Genomic DNA, 26003 nt, shown 5'->3' with positions numbered 1-26003 from the left:
AGAGTTTGCCTTTTGTTGTTTGTAATTGGGGATGGGGAACTCCAGCTGCTTGTTCTTTGCTGGAGTGGAGAGTGTTAGACTTCTTCAATTTGCTTCCTAGAAACACAAAACCAGTGAAGAGATTCCGAAATATTGGGACCAAGGGCCAGTTAAGCAGCTTGTGGGGAAGAACTTCAATGTGGTTGTCTTGGATAAGGAGAAGGACGTGTTTGTGATGTTCTGTAAGTATCTCTATGGAGACAACGAGAGACCAAGGGTCCCAATATTACTTCTCAAGTATTGCTTCTGAATTCTTGCAGTCTCCAAACCCATAAACTCTGAAACCATACTAAAGATTGTCTCCTCTCTCTCAAGATCAAGACACCAGCAGCCACAGGCAACTTGGTGCCCCCAAATTAATTCTTAACATGTCTGACTGCTTTCCACATAATCCAGTCCTATGACAATTTGTAACAGAAACACTGGTGGCTAACATTAACATGCTTTTGTTGGATACAGCAGTACATTAGGACTCAGGCTTGAGTCATTGTATACCTATGCCATTTAATTCCCCACCACATCCTCTTAGAAGCAGCTCTTATGCCTCCCATGTATGGATCACTCAGCAGAATCTCAGTGAAGAAGCATTCCCAGTATCACTAAGTGTTGAGAATAGGAGTTGAACATTTTTAGTCTGGCTCCAGCACCTATATTCATACTATCATCTAGCATTTCCCTACTGTGGGCCTTATGACTCATCTAATGGCCCCTGTGAAGCAGGGGCACACATGTTTCATATCAAGGAGTTTGTATAGTGTACGGCATGTTGTAAGCACTCTACAAGTGATGACTGCTGTTACTTCCATTATAATTATCCCCACTCCTTGTCTAAGGACTACGCCCCTTTCCCATCAGCTCTACTTTATATGCCAGCCCCCCAAACTGGAGCCTTCTCTCCATGAGACACTGGAGAAGGTGACTCCAAAGCTACTTCAGACAGGCAAAGGTACTATTTAGTGAGCTTGTACACTGAGCTAGGCTGAAGTGTAGCATGTGGTATATTACAGAAAGGCTGTGAGGAAGGCACAGTGGTGTTCTCCTTGACACAGGTCAAGGTCACTTGGTAAGTATGAAGACCGAAAGGGAAGCCATTCCTGTGCTGATTCCATCGTGCGCCTTGTCACACCCTCCATGAAGCAGATACTTGTCCACTGACAGCACTTCTGAGAGCTGTGCGGCTGAGTCACAGCAAACTGCTCCCTTTTAGCACAGAGCTGGGGCAGCCTTTCTCGACTTACTTGACACACAGAGTTCTGAGAACACTCATTTGCTTTTGATAAAAGGCAAGACCAGCCTCGTTTTCTTGGAAGTAGGCCTGTTGGATTGCACCCTAGGGCTTCAGCTATTATCCCCTGTGTTCCTAGCCATCAGGCCCCAGGGGTTCTCTGGGTGCTATAGGCAGGAGGTTTGGTCACAGGGGGCACTTGGCTGGTAAATGGATAGATGGGCTTGCAGAAGTGTAATGTCAGGGCCTCTGGGGTCACTCCTCCCACAGAGTAAAACTCTTGAGTTCTGAGCCTCAGACGAAGGCAAACCAGTGAGGTCTGGCTTTCCCTGTTTTGGATCTGTGCTCTGGTCTTTTTCCAAAGGGCCAGCTGTCTGGCCACTCACAGCTCAAGGAACTTTCCACAAGAAAGGCCAGTGTCCCTTGCCAAGGGTAGTTGTCACAATTTTAGAGCATACCTGTTCAGTATTTTGGGCATGTTCTCTTCCAAGTGACTGAAAGGCATGTTATATTATGTATTAATATATATATTATGCAACATTATGCTATGCCATATTTGTAGTACAATCACACCCACATGAGCTGTCTTCAAGTCCTATTCCCTTTGCTTAATTTTCTGGATGACCTTGGTCAAGTAGCTTAACTTCTGTGCTATAAACACACACATTCTCTCTTAGACATAATAGCAGCATAAATATTTTCCCTTCAACTGGAGTGGAACACTATGTCAAAAGGAAGTTGTTTTTTTTTTTAAAGAACATATTAACACATCAGAAAATGTTAATGTCCAGGAGGAATAGGACTAGGCTGTTTATTATTCTGATTTACTTAATAGTGATCATATACTGAGATATATGATATGGCATGAATGAAAAAGTGTGTGAGTTGCTGAGTAGATGCATGGTAAGAAAAACACAGTGGTGCTATGTGGCATCAGCTTTCAGAGTCCCAGACAAGAGGAGCTGAGCAAGAACCTTCTTTTCCAGATGCACCTTGGTCTGAGAAGTGCAAGGTACTGATACCGCTGCTGGAAGAGTTGGGCATAAAGTATCAAAATCACTCCACAGTCATCATTGCCAAGATGGATATAACAGCAAATGACATTCAGCTGGAGAACCCAGATCAGTACCCGTTCTTTAGGCTTTTCCCTACCGACTCACAAGAGGTGAGGGTCTCTTAGGATCACATAATTGAAAATGTTCTAGCATCCCCAGGAACTCAGCTTCTCTTCTGCTCAGCCCTCTCCTGAACATTCTCAGCTCCAGTCCCTATTCAGAGTATTTTCCAGCATATTCCACTGAAGTTCTGGGACTTGTTATAGTTGCACACAACTTAAGGCCATTGCTTATTATTGACCAATTGCTGTGACAAATGGATGTGGATGTTTTGATTGGATATTGATAAGTTTCCTCTAGTACTGAGGCTGAGCTCTCCACAAGCTACAGAGAATAAAGTAAGGACCTCTTTATAGGAATATTGGGGTGGAATGTTACCAAATTAAAGAATGTGTGCCAGACACCGACAATCCTCTTTATACCTGGGCATTGTGGTTCTTGTGCAACCATCACCAAGGCTGGTGGAACATACTCTCTATTGATGGAGAAGGGTATCAATCAAAGGAGCATGAGCCAAGGTCCTTGCTCCAGACAAGAGTGGATGACTGGGAGGCAAAGTCACAATGACATAGGTCTGCCTATGCATGGAATGGGAGAGCAGAATCTGGAAGAGAGATATGGGTAAAGTCTCCATGCACACTTGGGACTCTGGAGAATGGTGGAGATTTAAATTAAAGGAGTGGTTATGAACGCTATAAGTAGGATATGTAACATGAGGTGGGCAGGATGTTCAGGGCACTGTGAGATGCCATCCCAGTGCAGAAGGTACATGTAGAAAAGCTGTAGAAAATGATGTTAGATTGACAGGGTGAGGCTGTCACCAATCTTAAGTTCTACAATAAAGAGCTTTAACAACCAGTGGGTAGTAAGTAGCTTTCTAATCCCCTTAAAGACCCACAAAGGAAAGGAAACTATTATGAATGAATGCTGACCATGCAGTAGGTAAAATAACAGCTATTTTTCTTATTCTTGTAATAACACTACAAATAGCAGCTACTCCTAGGAGCAAATGGGTGTGGTAATTCCCACAATCAACCAAATGCTGCTTTAAGCCCAAGTCCTATATTAGCTCATTTAATCCAACAACACTGTGGGGAAGCTCCGGAAATTAACGCCATATGAGGAAACTGAGTCATAAGTTCAGTAAGCAGGCCACACTGGTAAGTAATGCAGCCAAGGGTTAGACCTATAATGTGTGGCTTCATAGTTCATATGTGACCCTTTCCTCATACCCTCTGATGAAAGAGTTTTTAACCTTATTTCAGAGGCAAGGCAAAGGAGGCTCAGAGAGACTAGGTGGTTTTTGGTAGGTCTAGATTGTCAGGAATTTGATCCTGAGTTTCTTTTTGTAACACTATATGAGCAACTTACAAGAGGAGGCTACCATCCTAACCCTGCTTTGCTGTCTTCCTAGGCTGTCCCGTACAAAGGAGAACATACCATGAAGGGCTTCTGTGACTTCCTGGAACACCATGTCAAGATTAGGATCGAGGAAGAGGATGAGGTAAGGGGCACAGTTACAGGCTGGGTCTTCTCTCCCACACACAATTCCCAGGAAGCCAATGGCCCATCTGAAAACTATGCCTTGAGTTCTATCAGTTATTTCACTCTTCCTGGAGATGGTTTTGAGGCTGCAGGCACAACCATCCACTTTGAGTGAGCTCACTGGTTATTTTAAGGGATCTTGTCACAAGGCAGTAGAAATGGCGGTCACTAGAAAACAGGCTCTGCATTAACATACAGCCTTCAAAACAGCCTGCTTGTCACTTTCCTGAGATGGTAATCAAATGTCTCATGGAAGTCTGCCCTTGGCATCACTGTACTGATGGATGTGACCACAGTTTCCCTTTTTTCTTAACCATGCCACAGTGAGCTAGAAGGTCCCATTTTAATCAGTTAGGATGCTTTTTTGTTGCTAATATAAAAGACACTCCTCACCTGCTTCAGCAGCAATGGGTGTTTCATCCCATTTACCTAGTAGGGCATTTGGCACAGATGGATCCAGAGGCTCACATCTGCTCTCTGTCTTCCCATGTGTTTTCTTCCGTCTTGGCAGTTTTCCCAAGCAGTCACTTCCCCATAAACAGTAACTATTAGCCCATGGCTCCAGACTTACCTTCTCCCGGTTTAATAAGATCTACTTTTCAGTAGTTGCAACATGTAGGCTGGAGAGGGATCTTGCTAACTAACCCAAAGTCACCTGCTTTGTCTTGGCATTAGGGGCTAGGTAGTCACACCTGTCATAGGGAGAAGTGTGCCCCCTGACGAAGGGGTCAAAACCACAGTTGGGCACTTTATCATCTCACTGTATCTATGAGGACACTTAAGCCAAGCATGATTCTTTCTGGGCTCATGCAGAAGAGCCTTACCAATTGTCACCACAATGATCACACATATTTCTTTATTCCCCTTCCCCTTCCCTCTCTTGTTCCCACATTTTCTTTAACAGCTATTGTCCATTGAGCAAAATGAAGAGCTAGAGGAGGAAGTGATAGCTGAGCCAGAGACCCAGCTCACAGAGAAGTCGCCTGAGCAGCAGTTGCCCAAGCTGGAGGAGGCAACCAAACAGGACAGGCAAGCGAAAGAGTCACCCGTGCTGGAGAGCATGAGCAAGGCAGCAGAGCCAGTGGGAAGGAAGGAAACAGCTGAGCGGGAGGAGGAGATGGCTCAGGGAAAGCCACCGCCTCCACCAGGGAGGAAGCTGGAAGTCAAAGAAGAACTTTAGCTTCTCCGAATTCAGGAAGGAAGGAGCCTAATCCTAGGCCCTGACATCAGTTTCTGAGCCAATCTACTCTGACAATGCTGTATATCATATGGTAGGGTGGCTGGGTGGGTGGGGCTAGATAATAAAGTCCATGAATGTCTTTGATCTTCTTTACTCATTTTTCCTGATTAGTGCTAACTGGAAGAGCCACTTGGCCTGGAATTCAGCCAGGGCTGCAAGCAGAGCCATGATGGAAATATTGATTAATAGTTCTCAACTCCCCAACCTTTACCTCCATCACTAGAGGCCAGTTTCACTGTCCCCATTTGCAGATGAGAAAATGGAGGCACAAAGAGATGAGTGATCATTCTGAATCACAAAGTTTGAGGACTGTTGAGAGTTGTATCTCTTACATCACTCTAGAGCTAGTCTGTTTCGTTACTGCGCATACCACCTCCCGCTCATTGGGCCCTCAGGAGTTTGGCTAAGTCTTGCAAAGGAAGTGCATTGACCAGCTTATGGCACAATTTGGCACCATGAGAGATCCAACTCTAAGCTTGTTTCTAGATGTCTACATGCCAGTAAGTGACTTACTATCAAAATGTCTCATGACAGAATTATCCCCTGTGGTCCTTTCTCCTACTACTATAAACTTGAAGATCCACATGATTTTACCTGTTTCCCCTCCATGTGACTCCACATACTTCCTATGGGACTCCAGCCGCTTCCTTTCATGTGACTCACGCTGTTCTTTCTATGTGGCTCTGCTCACTTCTTTCCACACGGCTCCACCTAACTTCCCTGCATTGCTGAGAGCAGTCCATTTCTTTAGAACAGAAGACTCAGAATTTATCTCTTTCCTGATACTCTACATACTCTCCCCATTTCCCCCTCACACCCCACATTCCTACAACTATGGAGACGTTTCCAAGCACCATAGCTCTCGGTGCTTACTGTGTTGGCCCCATCTCCACCCTCAACTTCACAGCATTTAGACTATTTCCAACCTTTTTTTATTCCTGCGGTGTCTTGAGAGGCCCTGCAGATTGCTATTTCTCTCCAGTTCTCCCAGTTTCTATGCATCATCCACACTTCTTGTGTATTCTTTGAACACAACAAATTCTCTCCGTAGGGTCGTTCCCTCTATCCAAGTGCATGTCCTCAGAATACCTTCCTCTGGCCCCCTTCCCCATCTTCACACAGCTGTGGTTTCATCATTCAGACCTTAAATGTCGCCATGTCTATGAGGCCCTCCAGGACAGTAATATTTGAAAGCACTTTGCCATTTCATCAAGTAATTGCATGATGCCTGCTCCCACCCCACCATGACAGACCCATAAATACAGAGATACCACTTTCTTAGTGCCAGCTGTGTTTTCTGCGTGGTACATAGTAGATCCTCAATAAAAATGTCCTTGGAGCAAGTGGAATCGTCATGTAGCACCCTCTCTCTGGGAGATACATTGTTGCATAGTTGTCCCCAAGGAAGGAGGTAAGAATATTGTCCCCAGGCCCAGGCTGGGCATTAACTGTTTCTAACACACTAATGACTAACACTTAATGACATAAGACAACATGGACTTATTCTCAATTGGTTTGAGAGGCCAAAATCAGACACCAATTTCATGGGTTAGACTTGGTGCACACCTGTAAGTCCCATGTTCAGGAGGCAGATGCAGGGGGATTATGATTTATGATTCTGAGATGCCTAGCAAGATCCTGTCTCAATTTTTTTTCACACTGGGTTAAACATCAAGATTCATCAGGGGTGGTGCCCTCTGGAAGGAGCCTTTGCCTCGAAGTCTCCTGGGGGCTGCCTGTATGCCTTTGGCTTGTTCTTTATCCTGGAATCACTCTGACTTTATGTCTCAACCCTACATCTCATTCCTCTGCATCTATCTTCTAAGCATTGTTGTGATCACATCCAACCTTTAGGATTCCTGCTCCATCTCTCTCTCCTCAACTTAACCACACCCACATAATACTTTTTATTCTGCAAAGCAATATTCACGAGTCCTAGAGATTAGGATGTCGGTATATTTATTTGGGGATCATTATTTAGTCCTTTATATTCATATTGTTTATATGATTCATTTCATTGGGGGCTAATGGGACTTCTCGGGAGAAGTGAGGGGTATTATTATAGGGACTGTGCACTCTAAAAGCCCTCTGGGCCGCTGTACTTTCCACCCATCACACAAGGCAAAGTCTATTTGTATTTTTAGACCCCTAGAAGCCATCCCCAACCCCCATACCTGACTTGCTCACATCCAGGTGAGGCAGGGAACAGCCTGGGGCCCTGGAACTCGGTGGAGCCAGATCCCCTATGGGGTTAGGTTTTAGTATTCAGGACACGGTGCAAGACTGACCTGCCTCCACCTCACAGCCATGTGGCTGCCGGTCAAAGGAGGGGTCCATGGGGACTGCTGAGACGAAATCATGTGTATCGGAGTCCAGGACAAGCAGTTAGATGGAGAGCAAGGCTGCAACATGCATGGTCCACAGGCACACCTGGAGCCTCAGAGCTGGGGAGAGGAGAGACAGCCGAGAGCTGGGGCACACATACCCCTCTGCTGGGAAGGGCTTCTCTCTTGGCTCATTTCCTGTTCCTTCCCAATGAATCGACCTGTCACTGGAACCCCTTCTGTTTCGTCTGCTCCGTTTCTCAAAAGCCACCATCCCCTCAACTCCAGCCCCTGAAAAAGATGCACCCAGCTGTCACTCTAAGACCCTTCTGTGGCTGAGCATGGGACACTCTTTACCCTTCAGGAAACAAAGTTGGCTGAGGTGGTAAACCTGAACAGAATCCGGGCTGCAGTGTGCAGTGAGCACTAGCTAGCTCTGTAACCTTGGGAACTTACTCAGTTTCTCTGAACTTCAGTCTTCCCTCCTGTTTCACCGAGGCAACATTAAAGCAGTGTCTGGACATCTCTTGTCACCAAAGGAAGTTTCCAATACCAGGGATGAGTTACATCCAATCCAACTGTTGGCCAAAAGGGTCCTATGGGAAACTCCAAACAACCCATGCTATTACCAAGGCTTTGGGTGGCTCTCCACAAGCTGATAATAAGCCCTGTTTCAGAAGACAATACCTATACAACTCATTGAACATGGAGAAATCGAACTGGTGCCTGCAAAGAGCCTTCACCTCTACAGACTGGTATTCATGGTCCTAGAAGGTACTCTGTATTCCACTAAAGGAGAAAGGTCAACACCAACCCAGCCACAAATCCTTCAATCCACAAGAGTAACCTGCCTGCAAGATGTGTTGCTGCAATAGTGGTATAGAGCTTGTGAGAGTAACCAAGCAATGTCTACTTTGAGTTAAGGCCCACTCCATGAGATGGAACACATACTCAATGGTGCTTGGGTGGCCAGGAACCTGAGGTCAGATAGGCTAGAGACCTAGGGGAAAACCAACTACTACTAAAAGGACTTAACAATAAATGACTCCTAATTACATTCTGCTGTACTTAAAACAGTGCCTTGCCCAGCCATCATCGGAGAAGTTTCCTCCCGCAGCAGATGGGAACAAATACAGAGACCCACAGCCAGACAATATGCAAAGAGTGAGAGACCTTGAAACACTCAACCCTGAAAGGGATGTCTCCAACAAATCCCTCCCCTTGGGGCTCAGGAAACCCTCAGAAGAGGAGGCAGAAAGAGTGTAAGAGCATCAAGAAGGGATGGAGGACACCCAAGAATCAAGGCCTTCTAGACGCAACAGGGAGGGAGCACATGTGAACTCCCAGAGACTGTGGCAGCATGCACAGGGCCTGCATCAGACGGATTCTAGAATTTAAAGAAGTGAACACATGTCCCCACCCCTAACCCAGAAGCAGTCTTCAACTGACAATCTCTTGCACATGAAAATTAGTTTCCTCCAAGGGAGTCCCACTGGGTAAACATACCACTCAAGTGCAGGCCCCATGCCCGGCATGAGATGGCCACCACAAAACGAACTCAATGTTATTTTGGGAGTTCTTTGTTTCATAATGTTAAGTCAAGGAGCTTTTTTCCCCTTCCAAATCTTACAGGTCCTTTGCATATTTATTATGGTTTCCAGTTTGGGGTTTTCATGGGATTCCTGAGTGTGGGAATGTGCATGTGTCTGCACCTACATGTGTTTCTTGTGCTTTTTCTTTGGCTCTTTTTCTTATTTGGTTGTTTTGTCACTTTCTGGTTTGTTTATTTTTGATGTATTTTATTATTATTCCTTAGAGGCCTGTTTGTTTACTAATGAGAGACAGAAACAGTGTGGACCTGGATGGGACAAGAAGTGGGAAGAATTGGCAGGAGCAGGAGAGAGGACACCACAATCAAAGTATATTGTGTATAAAAAAATCTATTTTTAATAAAAGGAAAAGCACTGTCTGACCAAAGAGAGGCACTTGGTAAACAATGGCTGTCACATCACTCAAATCAAATGCCCTGTGTGTTGGTGAGTTAAGAGAGAAGAGTATTTCAAGGGACCCAAATCTCCTTTAAAACCAAGTATGATTGCATTTGGCAGCATGGATGTCTTTGGTGGCGTGGAGTAATTTTAGTGGAGTTGGCACTTCAGAAAGCATACTGGTGTGAATTGGAGAGAGTATATACATCCTTTGAGAAGTTTGGTCATGAAAAATAGGGTATAAAATAGCTTGGCAAGTGTGGGATCAAAGGAGTGTCACCAAAGGTTAGTCTATATAAGGAGAAGGGAATAAATGGAGATAAGGGAAGATATTGGAACACCTGAGGAGAGAGGGATCCTCCCAAGAAGTGAATGATGTGGCCTTTATCCCAAGGAGAAGAGATGCAGGTAGCCCGAGAAGATGAAGGTCCAACAGCATCCACGAATGATGCCAGGAAGTCATCTAGTGTGTATAACTTACCAGAGGGGACAGGATTGAGGGAGGCAGGATGAGCAACAAAATGACTGATGGAGATACACCAAGGATGGTTCTTATCTTAAATGTGGGTTTTGGCATTATGATGATAAGGCAAGGCCAAGGGCAGGGTGACACTGTCATCAAGAAGGTAGTTTGTTATGGATCCTAAGATAATGGGACATGGCATGCCATGGAGGCCAGGGGAATGGAAGAATAAGGTATGTGCAGAAGTACCAGAGGAGTCAGAAAGAGAGTGGGAGGTATAGGTATACACAAATCTTTGTTTTTTCTTTCTTTGTGTGTGTGTGTGTGTGTGTGTGTGTGTGTGTGTGTGTGTGTGTGTGTGTGAGAGAGAGAGAGAGAGAGAGAGACAGAGACAGAGACAGAGACAGAGACAGAGATGTACTAGTGTGCATACATGTATACATGAGCATGTAAAGGCCAGAGGCCAATCATGGGTACCATTCTTCAGGGCCTATCTACTTTGCTTTTGAGATAGGGTGTCTCACTGACCTGGAACTCATCAAGCAGGCTATACTGGCTGGCCAGCAAGCTTCAGGAATCTGCATATCTCTGCCTCCCAGTCTGTAATCTGCTGGGATTACAATTGCACACCATCACACCCAGACTTTATGCGAGTGCTTGGGATTGAACACAGGTCCGTAAGCTTGTGTGGCAGACACTTTAGTGACTGAATTACTTTCTTAGTACCCTACTGAGGTTTCTTCAGGTGGGAAAGGAGGGGTGGGCTAAGCAACTTTAGGACTGGTTGGTTTCATGAATTTCAGTGGGTTCTAGGAAATGGCAGCTGTATTCAGTTTTCTGGTTCCCAGCTGGCTTTCTGGGGTGATCAGAGCAGGGAACAGTAGCCCTGCCCGACAGCCCAACCAAGGAGACAGTACATACTCTCTCCAATTTGGACTAGAGGGTAGGTTGTAAATTATTATTATTGTTGTTGTTGTTATATTTTATTGAACTATTTGTGGCAGGGTCTCATGCATCTCAAGCTGTTCCAACTCACCATGTAGCTGATAATGGCTTTGAACTTCTGATCCTCTTGTCTCTACTCTCAAGGGCTCTGACTATACCACACCCAGTTTATGCTGTGCTAAGGACTGAGCCCAAGGTTTTGTGCATGCTAGGCAAGCATTCCAACAACTGCGCTACATCCTCAGTTCCTATCAATTCATTTTAAAAATATCATTGGGATGCTGTTTGAAAAGATATTATATAAATATACAAATAATTAAATGTTTAATTTAATAAAATAAATAATTAAAATAATAAAAAGAGTAATATTAATATTCTTAAAAGTACACACTGCTTTGATCCAGAACTTTCACTTGTAGGAAATTATGAAGAGGACAGAATAAAATATGTCCCAAGAAAGTCAATGTGTTGGTCATGGTTATGCTTCCTACATAGTCAAAGTGCACATGTATTGAATTTTTCTCAACATACTGACATCTATTCTACCAAGTTTTGGGTTGTCAACTGCATGGGACTGGGTCACAAGATGTGGCCTGTGGCTCCATCTCTAGTGACTTTATCTCTGTGACTCCGTATCAGCAAAGCATCTGTTACAGAATTGGCTTGAATCAAGCATCACCATATCTTTCCACTTGCATCATCTCTGTCAATCACCTCTGCTGCTCACAGGGAGGTGAAGAAAATGGTCTCGTGAAAGAGAAGACCTAAATTCCCTGGGACAGAACTCAAGATGGACCCAGGCAACCTCAGCCCAAGGAAGCTCCACTGTTTGGACTTCAACCTTCTGGTCTGGCAGAGGATGTCCAGACGGTCTTGTGGTCTGCTGTCCTTCTCCGTGACTCTCTTGCTCCTATCTGAACTCTAGAGGACAGAGCTGATCTGAGGTGTGTGTTCCAGACTTCAAAGCAAGTATCCCTTTTATCCTAACACAGGGTGGCTTCAGATATTGTCTTCTGCCTGGCCCCTTGGGCTTGGGTCCCACCTCGTCCTTGCCCAAGACCAAGAAAAAGCCCAGCACCTTGGCGCCGCTTTGCCAGTTAATGTCTAACTGAGGAATGTCTTGCTGCCAAAGGGTGAAAAACAGAGACCTTGTATTTCCAGGCAGAGGTGTGACCCCCCCAATGTCAATCATGTTGTGTCTCTAACTATTAGGGAAAAAATAACAACAGTTTCATGGCTTGGAAAAGGGGAACACTATGCCAAAGGAAAGAAAAATTCTACCCCCACAGAAACAATCCCAAGGAGCAGAAGCAGAGAATAATTGGAGGAGAGAGTGCCAGCCAAGGGCAGATGTCTATATATTGATCAGAAGCACTTACTTATGAATGGATCAGTCCTGTCCTCCTGGGTTCAGGTAAAGCTAGCTGGAGCAGTCATCTCCTGTATCCACTATCCACTTCTCCTCTATCTATTCCCATTCTCTTTCAGGGAGGTGGGAGAGGAATTTAGCATCTGGACACTGGGGTCACAGCAGCAAGATCCATTACTCCACTGATTATCAACTTTGCGATCTGTGACATGTCAACTCCCTTCTCTGTGAGGCAAAGCTTTTGGAATATCATGCTAGCTATTTTTCCTTCTTTCAGTGGTATTCCTGAAGCATACACTCTGCTGGGTACTGGGGTTATGGCAGTGAGCAAAAGTATCTGCTATGTGTGGGGTCTTTGCTTACGCCATTTTAGTTAGCCACAGGAATGCTACAGTGCTTTTCAAACTACACCAGTGGGTTGTGAGATCGTGTATGTGGTTTCTATTAGAATTTTCTTCATTTAATAGACCATGTCAGCAAGCAACATACATTGTAAGGATAAGAGTTATCTTATAAAACCTTTACTTGTGTGTGTGTGTGTGTTTCTTATATCTCAGACTCAGAAGTCTAGAAAACATTTGTTTTTAAAAATATTTACTATCTTTATTTATGTTATCATGTGTGTAACTGAATGAATTTATGTGCAACATGTATGTGCGGGTACCTTCAGAGCTAGAGGCCATTTGATCTCCTAAAGCTACAGACAGGAGCTGCCTAATGTGGGTGCTGGGCACCCGATCCAGGTTCTCTGCAAGAGCAGTGAGCACTCTTAATTACTGAGCCATATCCCCAACTCTGAGAGCATTTGTTCTTGCACATAGTTTCTTTGAGCACAGAACTAGGCCGGGCATTTCCAATATAGCAGCTGGTGGAAGAGGTGGTCCCTTACTGCACAGATGAGAAAACTAGAATGCATCATTCTAAACTAAACATCAAAAACTAGTGCTGTGATAGGTAACACCGGGACTGGGCTCTGTTTCAGCTCAGTTCCCAGGTGTTTACCTCTAACACCATCCTTGTCTGCTGTTGTAAAACTTAGGGTAATACTTACATCCACCTGGCATTATTTTTACCTCTTGCAATCACAACTGTAATATGTACTATTGTTAAATTAATCATCTCTGGAGTTCCTTATCTTGTGTCATTTCTTGGCTTGTCATTACATGGCTTGTGTGAAGATGTGGACTGTATTCATGATTCTCCTTGGTATCTAGCTCCCTGTTTGGCACAGAGTAGCCCATCAATAAGTGTTTGTTGAATGAATAAGTAGGTGTTAGCAAATTGTAAGTTCAGATAATCAAGAACTGCCTATAAAAACCCAAAGCTGCCTCTAATAAGGTTGTGAGTACAGAGCACCACCCCATCTTGTGACTTTTTGCTCCAAACAAGATTCAGTTCTTCAAAATGCGCAGTACATGGAGCTTGGGTAGATGGGTATGGGGCATGGGTAAGGAGTATGGGTGTGTCCACAGAGGCTTCAGAAGCCCACCAAAGCTAGAGCTATAGCACTGCAGTTTTCCTGATCCATATAAATGGTGCACAACCAAAGCACCCATTCTGTCTGTGGGGAGGGGAGTTAGGTCACACATATACCTCACTCATCTTTGTTCTTAGGATTTAAGGCATCAGAAACACAGGGGAAAGCACCTAACCCAACATTGCCTTTGGGCAGGTGTTTCCGGGACCAGAGGGAAGAGCAGGAAAGATGAGGCCGATGTTCTTCTTGACCTGGATACTAGCGGTAATGGTGGTAACCCCTTGGCTCACGGTAGCTGGAGCCAGTAATTCATCAGAAACAAGTAAGTGTGCATGGATGCATGCATGCATGCATGCGTGCGTGTGTGTGTGTGTGTGTGTGTGTGTGTATACATGTGTATGTAGCACTGTTTCCTGTGCTTAATTAAATCCTTAATTAAGTAAATCTTTAGTTAAGATTAAGCAATCTTAACCCCTGTTTTAGCACACTTGACATGATCTTTATTCTAAGCCCATCTCATGGGTTGTAATGTGTCCAGGACTCACTTAGAAGTTTTGCTAAGATACAAATTCTGCTTTAGTATTTCTAACAAGGGGCCCAGGACTCTCAGTTAATAACCAAGTTTGGGTGATGCTGATGTTGGGGCAAAGGGCTAAAACTTCTCTGAACCTTTCCTGCACTTCACTGTAAAGTCACAAACATGCCCAGCTCCACAGTAGATGTGAACAGCCCCCGGTGGCTCCCAGGCACCTTTCCTTTAAGTGTGAGGTCATTCCATGGGGCTTCCCATGGAAGTACTCACTGGAGTACTCACTAAATATAGTTGTGGGGTCATGGTTAAAAGCACACATTCTGTGGTCATGCTGTGTGTCTATCGTGTTTGCCAATTTGTGAGGGACTTATTCCTTCTGAATCTCAATGTTCATGTCTGTAAATAGAGATAAATTAAAATGGGGCCATTGGGAAGAATTCAGAAAGCTCCAGAATGCAAAGGGCACATGCTTTTAACAGACATGCAGTTAAGGGATGCTTAATAACAGCATTTTTATTTTCACTGTTGAAAGCAATGCATGAGTATCCTGTCAAATGGGTTGAGAGCAGGCTTCAGAGAGAAGGGACACTGGGCAGGGTCTTGGGGAAGGCTGCACAGGCAGAGAAGAGGACCTGGGCAGAAGGGACTAACAGTTGAAAAGGCTGGGGAGGGGTAGCAGCTTAACCACACATCCTCCCTCTACAGATATCAGAAATACCGTGTATTAAGCTCTTGGATGTGAGATATTGTGGACATTTAAAAGAAGACAAAAAGGGAAGGCCATGCTTAGCTAGGTGAATAGAAGAATCTACTCAAGGGAGGTTGGATGGGTGTCGGTAAGGTGACAAGTCCTTTGAGAAGCAAGGAAGAATATGTGCTGGGCTTCTGAAGCTGGGTTCTTCTGTCCACAGGAAGGTGTTCTGAATGCCACAGCAATGCTACCTGTATGCTGGATGGAGTGGTCACGACATGCTCCTGCCAGAAGGGTTTCATTGGTGACGGACTGGTGTGTGAGGACATGAATGAGTGTGCCATCCCGGGAGCTCACAATTGCTCTGACAACGGCATCTGCTTGAACACACTGGGTTCCTATGAGTGTACTTGCCAGAATGGCTTCCGTCTGACCCCTGAGCTGGGCTGCACTGATGTGGATGAGTGCACAGAGCTGGGACTCAGTGACTGCCATGCCCTGGCCACCTGTGTCAACACGGAGGGCAACTACTCATGCGTGTGTCCCAAGGGCTACGAAGGGGATGGTTGGCACTGTGAGTGCTCCCCAGGCTCCTGTGGGCCGGGTCTGGACTGCTTGCCCCAGGGCCCAGGTGGAGCACTGGTGTGTGAGGACCCCTGCAATGCGTATGAGACCCTGTCTGAATACTGGCGCAGTTCTGAGTACGGTGCTGGCTACTCCTGTGACTCAGATCTGCATGGCTGGTACCGGTTCACAGGCCAGGGGGGCGTGCGCATGGCTGAGACCTGTGTGCCGGTCCTGCGATGCAACACGGCTGCACCCATGTGGCTCAATGGCTCACATCCTTCGAGCAGCGAGGGCATCGTTAGCCGCATGGCCTGTGCGCACTGGAGCGGCCACTGCTGTCTGTGGTCCACAGAGGTCCAAGTGAAGGCCTGCAGAGGTGGTTACTATGTTTACAACCTGACTGCGCCCCCTGAGTGTAATCTGGCTTACTGCACAGGTGAGCTGAGCAACGCCCTACATCCTTAGTCTGCAGGAGTCTTGAGGTACAAGTTGTCGACTGTGTGTCTTGATAATATTGCAGATCCTAGCTCCGTGGAGGGTACTTGCGAAGAGTGCAGGGTGGACGAAGACTGCATATCGGATAACGGCAGATGGCGCTGCCAGTGTAAACAGGACTTGAACATCACAGGTGAGGCCCAGGGGGAGATTTGTTGAGAAAATAATCAGTGCTCAGGGGCGAGGCTCGTGCTTGTGAGGGCCTGTGACCAGAGGACACACATCCAATCAGTGAGAAAGAAAGGTCACTAAGAGCCTGGGCTCTTTGCGCCTCCTTCTCAATTGGCTCCAAAGGTCCCAGAGACCAGGGACTGGAGGACCTCTTCCTACCCAGTTCCTTCTTTCTGAAGACCCCACACCATGGCAGGCACACCAGGTAACCAGAAGTAACCAGAAGCTACGGAGCCACCTGCCACATCGGAAACTGGGTGTGGCATTGGCCCTCTCTCAGCCTGTTTCCTCAGGGTGTCGTTGAAGATGGCTAAGACTTTTCCAGACTTGAGTGACCTGTTGTGCTGACAGTCTGATTCTGCTTGTATCCAAGTACTATCTGTGTGGTGAATGTTATAACAATCGCATTCCTCTCCAGTTTGGTGAGATTGCTTCCTTGAGCTTGATTCAGGGTGTGGGTGGTCACACTGCATTTGCAAGAAACACCTCACAAAGTTAACTGTAAAAAGGAACACAACGGAAAGGAAGTCATTACACTTCTACAGATGTGTGGCACTTCAGTAAAATACTTAAAAACACTAAAAATGAAAAATTAAGAAAAACTTCAAAATTTTTAAGTGTGTGTGTGTGTGTGTGTGTGTGTGTGTGTGTGTGTGTCTGTGTGTGTGATGTATATGTGAGGAGGGGCTCACACACATCTGCAGAGATTGGGGGACAACTTGTGGGGCTTGGTTCTGTTTTTCTACCCTATAGGTCTTAGGAACTGAACTCAGGTGGTAGGGCTTGGCCACAAACACCTTTACCCACTCGGCTATCACACATGCTCCCAAATACTTGGAAAATAAGGACAAATTCTAGCAATTCATCATTGCCTACTCCAAACTCTGAGCCTTCTCTTTGCCTAAGAGGGAAACTAGCTATCATATAGCATCAGAGTCATTGCCAGTGGGAGACTGTCACCTACATGTAGCCAGGGTACCAAAGAAGGGCATTTAATGTTTTCTTTCATCTGGGTTTGATGTTTTTTAATGCTGGGCCAGTGAAAGACCCTCACACTACCTTAAATTTTGTATACAATCCACTCTTAAGGGAACATGGAACTGGATGGTTGGTGGTTGGACACACACACTGATGTTCATAATTCAATTTTGTCTGAGAGGGGACTGTGATTGACCCAAGGCATCTCAAGCTGCGGTACCATCTGGTGACCAGCCCAGCAAGAATGCTGGGTTCCTGGGGACATGCCTTGCCCTGGAGGAACAAGCTCCTAATCCTGTTGTCCTTGGCTTTTTCAGATGTCTCCCTCCTGGAGCACAGGCTGGAGTGTGGGGCCAATGACATCAAGATGTCCCTCAGCAAATGCCAGCTGCAGAGTCTGGGCTTTATGAAGGTCTTCATGTACCTGAGTGACAGCCATTGCTCAGGCTTCAGTGAGAGCGGTGAACGAGACTGGATGTCCGTGGTGACCCCTGCCCGGGATGGCCCCTGTGGGACAGTGTTGAGAGTAAGTTCTTGCTTGTGGTGACATCAGGGTTGGAGTGGTTGGTGCCTATTTCAGTCCCAAGTCCACACCTTGTATGATCTTTGGGTGAGTTGTTTGACCCTGACTAAATAACTTCAACATGGAGGGACTGTTACTTCTCTGTAGGGATGTTATGTGTGAGCTTTATCTATAAGGATGACTTCCCATTCTACAGATAGGAAAGGAAGGACTAGGCTGTCAGTGGTGGCTTCTAACCATAAGGTTAACTCTGCAATCAGAAGCAAGCCTGTCCAGGGGTCCTGAGAAGAGCCCCAGAGGTCTCTGCTGAGATCAGCCATTATATGTTCATGTGGCTGGCACCTAGCTTCCTCCTGCTCCTTCATCCCTGAAAAGAAAATGAGGAGGAGCAAAATGAAAGGAGGAAAGGAAGAAATTGCCACTGTCAAGGACAGCGTGAAATGAAATTAGTGATAGCTTGCATATGATTTTCAGTTTTGAGGAGGAAACCTGCAGTTTTGAAACTAGGCCAGGTTTTGTGGAGAATCTACAGCCACCATTCAGGTTTTGTAGATCTCATGCTCTGTATGGACATACTCAGTTCTTAGGGAACCATGAACCTCCATCGCTTCATCCATGAGGCAGGGATTCAGGAGCCCTCCCACTTTAGGTCATTGGAAGCATCAGTAGAATGATTCAGGAGGAGAATGTAGCTCAGTATCTAGAACATGACACCTGCTCCTAAAGTTACTGCTATTGGAACACACAGACTGGGAGGGCAGTCTTCAGGAGTCCACAGACAAAACTCATTGGCTATGAAACCCTGCATAAGGTCTCATGTCCTTTTTTTCTACCCTTCTTCACCCAACACAGACAAATGAAACCCATGCCACCTATAGCAACACCCTCTACCTGGCAAATGAGATCATCATTCGTGACATCATCATCAGAATCAACTTTGAATGCTCTTACCCCCTGGACATGAAAGTCAGCCTGAAGACATCCCTACAGCCCATGGTCAGGTGTGGTCATCAGGGGCTTCCAGTACTCCTGGGAGGCTTCACTCCTCAGCCCCTCAGCCCCTCAGCCCCTCAGCTCCTCAGCTCCTCAGCCCCTCACCCCCTCAGCCCCTTAGCCCCTCAGTCATGAGATCTTCAGCTGTCTTGACAAATGAGAGCTGGTTTTGGAGTCTGGGGGGCAGGACTGCTTAGTGGGGACACCTAGTGAGGAATCCCAGAACCTAGATTCCAACCCAGGCTCTGCTATATATTACCTGGATAGTTTTGGGAACCCATAGCAACCGTCTAACTATTGCTCTCAGTTGCCAAGGGGCCTTAACAATACTTGCATTGCTTTTCTTAGGACAATGAGGTTCGGCAAAGGGGATCCAATACCAGTCTCCGCCTTTTCAGAAGGATTGGGTAGCCCTGCTTCTGGAGGGGACTCTGGACAATCATGTCTCATATTTAGACCCCAGCTTTCATCCTTCTCTGAATTGAATCCTATCTCTGATTAAAGAGGCCTTGTTTGGGTGGAAAGGTAGCTGGAGAGGTGAATCAGGGAAGCTCCATCCATTTTGGTGAAAAGTAGAATCCCATTACTAAGTAAAATTGAAAGTCTTTGAGTATGAGTCACAGGCCCCTGATGCTCATGATGGGAAGGATAACAGTCACAATCACTAGTATTTTTGGAGCATTTGCTGTATGCCAGACATCACCTTAAGTGCTTTATATGAAATATCTCATAAGAGCCTTACAGTAGCCCAAGAAGATGCAAACTCAGGGAAGAGTGCTGGGCTGAGGTGCTGTGGGATGGTCTGTATGTCAAATTACTCTGGTTGGTCAATAAATAAAACACTGATTGGCCAGTGGCTAGGCAGGAAGTATAGGTGGGACTAACAGAGAGGAGAAAAGAAAGAACAGGAAGGCGGAGGGAGTCACTGCCAGCCACCGCCATGACAAGCAGCATGTGAAGATGCCGGTAAGCCACAAACCATGTGGCAAGGTATAGATTTATGGAAATGGATTAATTTAAGCTATAAGAACAGTTAGCAAGAAGCCTGCCATGGCCATACAGTTTGTAAGCAATATAAGTCTCTGTGTTTACTTGGTTGGGTCTGAGCGGCTGTGGAACTGGTGGGTGACAAAGATTTGTCCTGACTGTGGGCAAGGCAGGAAAACTTTAGCTACACTGAGGTATCGATGACTTGCTTATTTTGGGCTATTGGATGGAGTATTACTTGGCTAAGAAGTGCCCTGGAATGATGTGGCCATGTCCTTGGCCTACTTTCTGGGCACCAGAGAGCAACAGGTATGTGATCAAACCTCTCTGGGGCTCAAGGAAGTCTCAGCCTGTTCTCTACTACGACGTGGACCCCTGTATTACTGGGCATTTCTCATATGCCTTATTTTGTGTGATACCACTCTCTCTGTATACTGTGAGAGATCATACAGTGAAATTCACACCAGGGTTTTTAGATTAAAAGCAACCCATAAGACCCAATCTGATGTAGGTATTGGAAGGAACACTTTTGCAGATCCTTAGAACTTAAGTCCGTAGGGCTCCTGACAGCTCATCTCTTTTTACATGTTGAAGATTGAGACTCAAGAAGTCCAGGCAGGTCCCTCAAGAATTTATCCTATTTTGAAGGATAGTAGGAAGGGGGCACCAGCAGTGCCCTGGACCTGTGACTCAAGATACAGCCTATGGATCTGTAACATCAGCATCAACAGGAGCTTGTTAGAAATGCAGATCCCTGAGTCCCACCACAGAACTATTCAGTCAGAGAGGACTTCTACCCAATAACCCTCACCTCCAAGTGCTCACAGAAATTTGCCAAGCAGTGGAGCAGGGTCCAGTCCTGCTACTGAATGAACCAGACAGATACCTGCAAGGAACTGTCAAAGAATGCTTGCTCATCGGAAAGGGTAGCCATCTGTGAGTGTTCTCAATCTGGTTCTCTAACAGCTCTTCTTCCTCTGCAGTGCCCTGAACATCAGCTTGGGTGGAACAGGCATGTTCACCGTGCGGATGGCACTGTTCCAGAGCCCTGCCTACACACAGCCCTACCAAGGTCCCTCTGTGATGCTGTCCACAGAGGCTTTTCTGTATGTGGGCACCATGCTGGATGGGGGTGACTTGTCCCGGTTTGTACTGCTAATGACCAACTGCTACGCCACACCCAGTAGCAACTCCACAGACCCTGTGAAATACTTCATTATCCAGGACAGGTAAAATAGTGGGTCCTATCTGGGGGCTCATGAATGGGGTTTGTGGATATGCCTTTAGAATTAATTGGGGAAAATACATCTTTATGTTCATGATCCTTTAGCTTAAATTTAGCATTCTTGCCTGCCCTGAAGACAGAGATCTATCTATGCTATCCAGTAGTTTTTAGGTACCATTTCATTAGGATTCTCCCTAGATCTTATTACATAAATGCATTATCAAATGCATTTTAGCAAGTATATAAAGCACATACCAAATGTTTTAACATTTTAAGAGGCGTGCTTTGATTTAACTGATTTTCTTGAAATGTCTTATTTTTATGCAATTGCATTATATTTGAAGAGGGTTGCATATGTTCACTGGAGGGCCAAGTGGGCAACCTGACTCAGAGCATATAAGAAATCTGATGGCAGGCTCAGAGCAACAGGCAGCCAGGGCCTGGCTAAGAAGAGCAGGGATGGGCATGGTTAGCCAAGAAGCAGTTGAAACTGTGAGGGAGCAGACTCTCCCTTAAGAGGCCATGGAGAAATTAAACAGATATTTTGAAAGTTTGCTCTTTCCAGACTTTGTGGGTACCATGGTGAAGAGAAGAGATGAAACCCTCTGCTCTCATACAACTTAAATTCTAAAGGCAAGACAGACAATTAAATGAAAGTGAAATATGCAGTGAGGAAAAGCCTCTTGGACAAATGCAGCGGGGGAGGGAGAGGTTTTGCAGCCCGTGGTGCAGGACCTGCCCAGAATGCCCAGCGCTCGTGAGCTTCTTCTGCATGTCGGTTTGTTTTTCCTAGCAGATATGTTTGGATGCCACTGTGTGCAATGCAGATGGGTACACACACTGCGCTTGGCTCAGTGGCTGCCCGGACTCCCTGGTTTCTGCTATTACAGGCACATATTTGATAGCATAAAATAGTTAATGATTCTTGAATATATTTTCTTGGCAATGAAACGGACTTCTGGATTGTTCCAACTCTGTGGCTGAAGAATTTTTATCATTTTTCTTTAGCCCCAGACATAGACGGCACCTACTGTGTGCCTTATTCTGTTCTAAGCACTTTGAAAAAATAAATTAATCCTCACAATTACCATTTGACATTACTCCCATATGCCTATGGAGAAATTGAGGCACAGAGAGGTTAAATGAGCTGCCCAAAGTCACACAGCTAACAGATGGTGATGTGCTGTTTAAGTCCAGGAAGCGGGGCTCCAGAGTCTTGGCTTAACCAACAGCATCGCATGTCTTAATGTTCTCCATTCAGATGTCCACACACAGAGGATACAACCATCCAGGTGATGGAGAATGGCGAGTCCCCTCAGGGCCGATTTTCTGTTCAGATGTTCCGGTTTGCAGGAAATTACGACCTGGTCTACCTGCACTGCGAGGTGTACCTGTGTGACTCTGTGAATGAACAGTGCAAACCTGTGAGTCATGCCCTCACCGCAACAGCCTGTTGGAATGCCCATCTCTATCACCAAGACATTTGGCCAAAAACATAAAGGAAGACACACATCTGTGGCATTTTCCTATTTTAATAACACACAGGCACAGAGCTGCAAGACAGAGTGGGCAGGGCCAGTCAGGACACCGGGTCTAGCTGGCAGTCAGGAAGCAGTGGTGATCTCAGGGGGCTTGGCTGATAAATTAACCTTATTTGCAAGCTGCAAGCTTATCTCCCAAAACAAGAACGTAAACCTCCAGCGCTGTGTGCAACTCAGGGGCTTTAACATATTCAAGTTGCACAAAAATTCACTGGGGGCGGTGCTAGCTCATTTTCTCAACTGAAAAAGCTCAGAGAGCTTACTTGTCCACAATCCTAATAACAGGCAGGGCAGGGACATGATCTCCTATCTCCAGCATGAGGCAGGAAGATGCTCTTCTGAGCTGGCTGCCCACTTCTCATGCCGGGATCATATTCCACCTTCCTCTCCACCCGTGAGTGATTTTCCGTGTCACCCTTCCTCTGCAGACCTGCTCTGGTACTAAACTTAGAAGTGGGAACTCCATAGATCAGACCCGTGTCCTGAACTTGGGTCCCATCACACGGCAAGGTGAGAGATCTGTCCTGTCGTGTCACTGAATGGGGAAGAGGCAAGGTGGCAGAGACTGGCTTCTTAGGTCTTACTGGGAACTGAAGAGTGAGGTACAATGGATTCTCTGGGCTATCTTCCTCTTTTACCAGTTCTAGTGCAATCATTCACCCACTCATTTATTCATTCATTCATTCATTCATTCATCCATCCATCCATCCATCCATTGCAGAGACATGCTTTGGTGCTTCCTGTGGTTTAGTATATTGTGATAAGCAGGACAGATCCCATTGCCTTAGATCTTTGACAAGTAGGGGAAACGCTATCCAAACAGCATCATTTAGATGTATAGAACTGCGAGTGCCTTAAGTGCGAAAAGAAAAGTGTACACAGAGTTTGAAGATGTTCTGACAAAGGATGCAGACCCAGTCTTGGTAATGGGAAGATTAAGGAGAAGCTAGGTTGTCAGGAGAACTGAGGGGAGCTAGGCCAGTGGTAGTGAATAAACTGGTATAGGTGAGGCTAGCCCTGTGGGGCTTTGTAGATCCAGATAGGTTTTAAGTCTTTCTTCTGAAAGCAATGTGGGTGAGGCTTTATAAAGATTAGATGCAGGGGAGTGGTATGAGCATATCTGGGCTTCAGAAAGATGATCCTGACTGCAAGAGGAAAGGATTGAGGGAGCTTGTCTCAGCCTCCTTGCAAGCTATGTGCTTCAATACTCATGGATCTTTCTGTTTCTCCCAAAGGTGTCCAGGCCTCTGTGTCCAAGGCTGCTTCCAGCAACCTGAGTAAGTCTAGGTCCTTTCTGTATAGTTACCTGCTCCATGACACTCCCCTGGAGCTTCTATCTGGAGGTCTTAGTGGGTTGGAGGGCCTAGCCTTCAGAGCCTGAGCTGCCAAAAGGCAATTCATCTGGGAAATGCCTGGACCTTGGCTGTACTCATGCACACATTTGTGCTATCTCATAATAGTGTGTGGGAACACAGGTGTGACCCAACAACCTGAGAGAATGCCGTATCCAGGTTATGTTTGCACAGTTCATATCTTTATACAGATACCACATACATTTATATCTATATGCATACTTATACATATCTGCCTACACATAGATCACACACATTCCTATCTGTATACACACACATACACACTCATATATGCATGCATATACTACACATGCTCATATCTGTACATAGATCACACACATGCATACACACAAACCATGGACACTCATATACACACATCACACACATTCACATCTGCACATATATTCATGGGCATACAGACCATACACACTCACATCTGCACATAGATCACCCACTTCAATCTACACACCGATCATACACACTCATATCTGTGAACAAACCATATATATTCATATCTGTGCACAGACTGTACACACTCATATCTGCATACAGATATGGATGGTTGAATCTCTCCTGCCCGCCTGTTCCCAAATAACCAGCCAGAGGTTTAATATTAATTACAAACTGCCCTATGGCTCAGTCTTATTATTAGCTAGTTCTTACATTTTAAATTAACCAATTTCTATTAATTAACCCATTTCCATTAATCTATGTTGCCAAATGGCCAGTGGCTTACCGGTACTTTCATATCTTGCTTCTTGGGCAGCTTACTGGCGTTTCCTCGACTCTACCCTCTTTTCCCAGTATCTCTGCTTGGATTTCCCATCTGGCTCTATTCTGCCTTGCCATAGGCCAAGGCAGTTTTACTTATTAACCAGTGTGAGCAACACATATTCAGAGTATAGAAAGACAACTCATAGCATACAAACCATACACACTCATATTTGCATTCATACCACAATACTCATATATGCACATACAGATCATAAATGTTCATATATGCACATGCCAATCACACATTTGTATCTGTACACACAGATCACACATGCTCATGTCTTTATACACAGATATACACACGGTTGCAGTTGCATGCTTGCATGTTAGCTGTTCAGATATTCATATATATTTATTACAAACCTGTTCCCCAAGGACAAGCACACCTGCCCCTTTTGGCACTTCCAGAAGCTGAGGCTCATCTCTAATACCTTCAGGAGGTGCTCCACAGGTTACAAATATTTGTCGAGGCCATTATTTGCCAAGAACCAAGCTTAGTAGTGCATTGAGCACACCAGACAAACAAGAAACTCCATTTTTTTTTCTTCTTTAAGCCTCAGACCACAAAAGCCAGGAACTGGTGACATTTTTGTGGCCCTTTTCTTATGCCTCCTGCCTTATTTGACACTCCAGATGAAAACTGAATCCACACAGCCATTGCTTTTCTTGGCTTGTGGAACCTGGGTCTGAGAAGGCTGCTATGATGTTTGGCATGAGTTCTGTACCCCTGAGCTCAGAGCTGGAAAGTCACGGCTCTCCCATGACATAGGCATGTCCTCTGTGATGAGCCTCCAGAGGCTAGGCTGTTTGGGTCTGTTAGGTGTTGCACGACATTGCACACCAGGTACCTTGGGAGACATTGCTGTCTTTTTCAGACTAGTCCACGTGGAATGGAGCCTTTATCCACTTCCCCACTCAGTGTAGACATCTTCGTTTGAACTTCCTCATCCAGAGAGGGTGCCCTCATTCTTGGTTAGTCTGTAGGAAAGCGTCTTACGTTACTTTGCACAAAAGCACTTGCCACATCCCTATCATTGTTTATTTTTTAGGGCTCCTGAGCATCTGGATGCCTCTGTTTCTCTCAGCCACTTTGACCCTGATGTTTCACTGATGGACAGAAGGAAACCTAGTGTGGCTCCCAACTCACTTCTTGCTGGCCAGGAGGGGAGATGCAGGCTGGTTTCCAGCCAGAGCAGAGGGAGCTCACACTGCCTCCAGCTTGCACTTACTCTTCTTCCTTTAAGCCTCACTATCAAGACGAAGTTGTTACCTTTCCATGCTGCTCTCTCTCCACATGGGACTTGTGATGCATCTGTATATGAAGCCCCTGTCTCCTTAAAGGATACTAATAATCATAAGTTTAAAACATCAGCTTTTGGAGTCATTAATTCAAATCTTTACTGAGCACACAGTCACTGTGGGCACTGTCTGCCATACTGTGCAT

The 26003-nt window shown here is 45.6% G+C and overlaps 2 protein-coding genes across 7 annotated transcripts in view; both read left to right on the top strand.

Moving 5' to 3' along the window:
* Positions 1–5243, top strand: part of Pdilt (protein disulfide isomerase like, testis expressed) — a 37182-nt gene extending 31939 nt beyond the window's left edge. For all 3 annotated transcript variants that reach the window (XM_006985700.3, XM_042282557.2, XM_076551134.1), the window contains exons 9-12: positions 101–221; positions 2251–2429; positions 3794–3883; positions 4829–5243. In XM_006985700.3, coding sequence (XP_006985762.1) covers positions 101–221; positions 2251–2429; positions 3794–3883; positions 4829–5104 — 666 coding nt within the window. In that variant the 3' untranslated portion in view covers positions 5105–5243. The remainder of the gene's footprint in view (positions 1–100; positions 222–2250; positions 2430–3793; positions 3884–4828) is intronic.
* Positions 5244–12135: 6892 nt separating this feature from the next.
* On the top strand, positions 12136–25930 carry Umod (uromodulin). 4 transcript variants are annotated; one of them, XM_076551095.1, is made up of 11 exons: positions 12136–12298; positions 13926–14052; positions 15174–15956; positions 16041–16148; positions 17482–17690; positions 18540–18688; positions 20651–20896; positions 22154–22316; positions 22862–22943; positions 23669–23706; positions 25609–25930. In XM_076551095.1, exons 1-11 carry the CDS (start codon positions 12266–12268, stop codon positions 25615–25617), a joined length of 1947 nt encoding a protein of 648 aa, XP_076407210.1. In that variant the 5' UTR covers positions 12136–12265; the 3' UTR covers positions 25618–25930. The 4 variants fall into 4 exon arrangements, with proteins under 4 accessions (XP_076407210.1, XP_076407200.1, XP_076407219.1 ...); XM_076551085.1 differs by having other exon boundaries at positions 23669–23710; XM_076551104.1 differs by having other exon boundaries at positions 12154–12298; positions 13868–14052; positions 23669–23710.
* The last annotated feature ends 73 nt before the right edge of the window (positions 25931–26003 follow it).

The sequence above is a fragment of the Peromyscus maniculatus genome, chromosome 1 (genome assembly GCF_049852395.1).
Source record: "Peromyscus maniculatus bairdii isolate BWxNUB_F1_BW_parent chromosome 1, HU_Pman_BW_mat_3.1, whole genome shotgun sequence".
Taxonomy (NCBI): Eukaryota; Metazoa; Chordata; class Mammalia; order Rodentia; family Cricetidae; genus Peromyscus; species Peromyscus maniculatus.
This window is presented reverse-complemented; position numbering and strand designations above follow the sequence as displayed.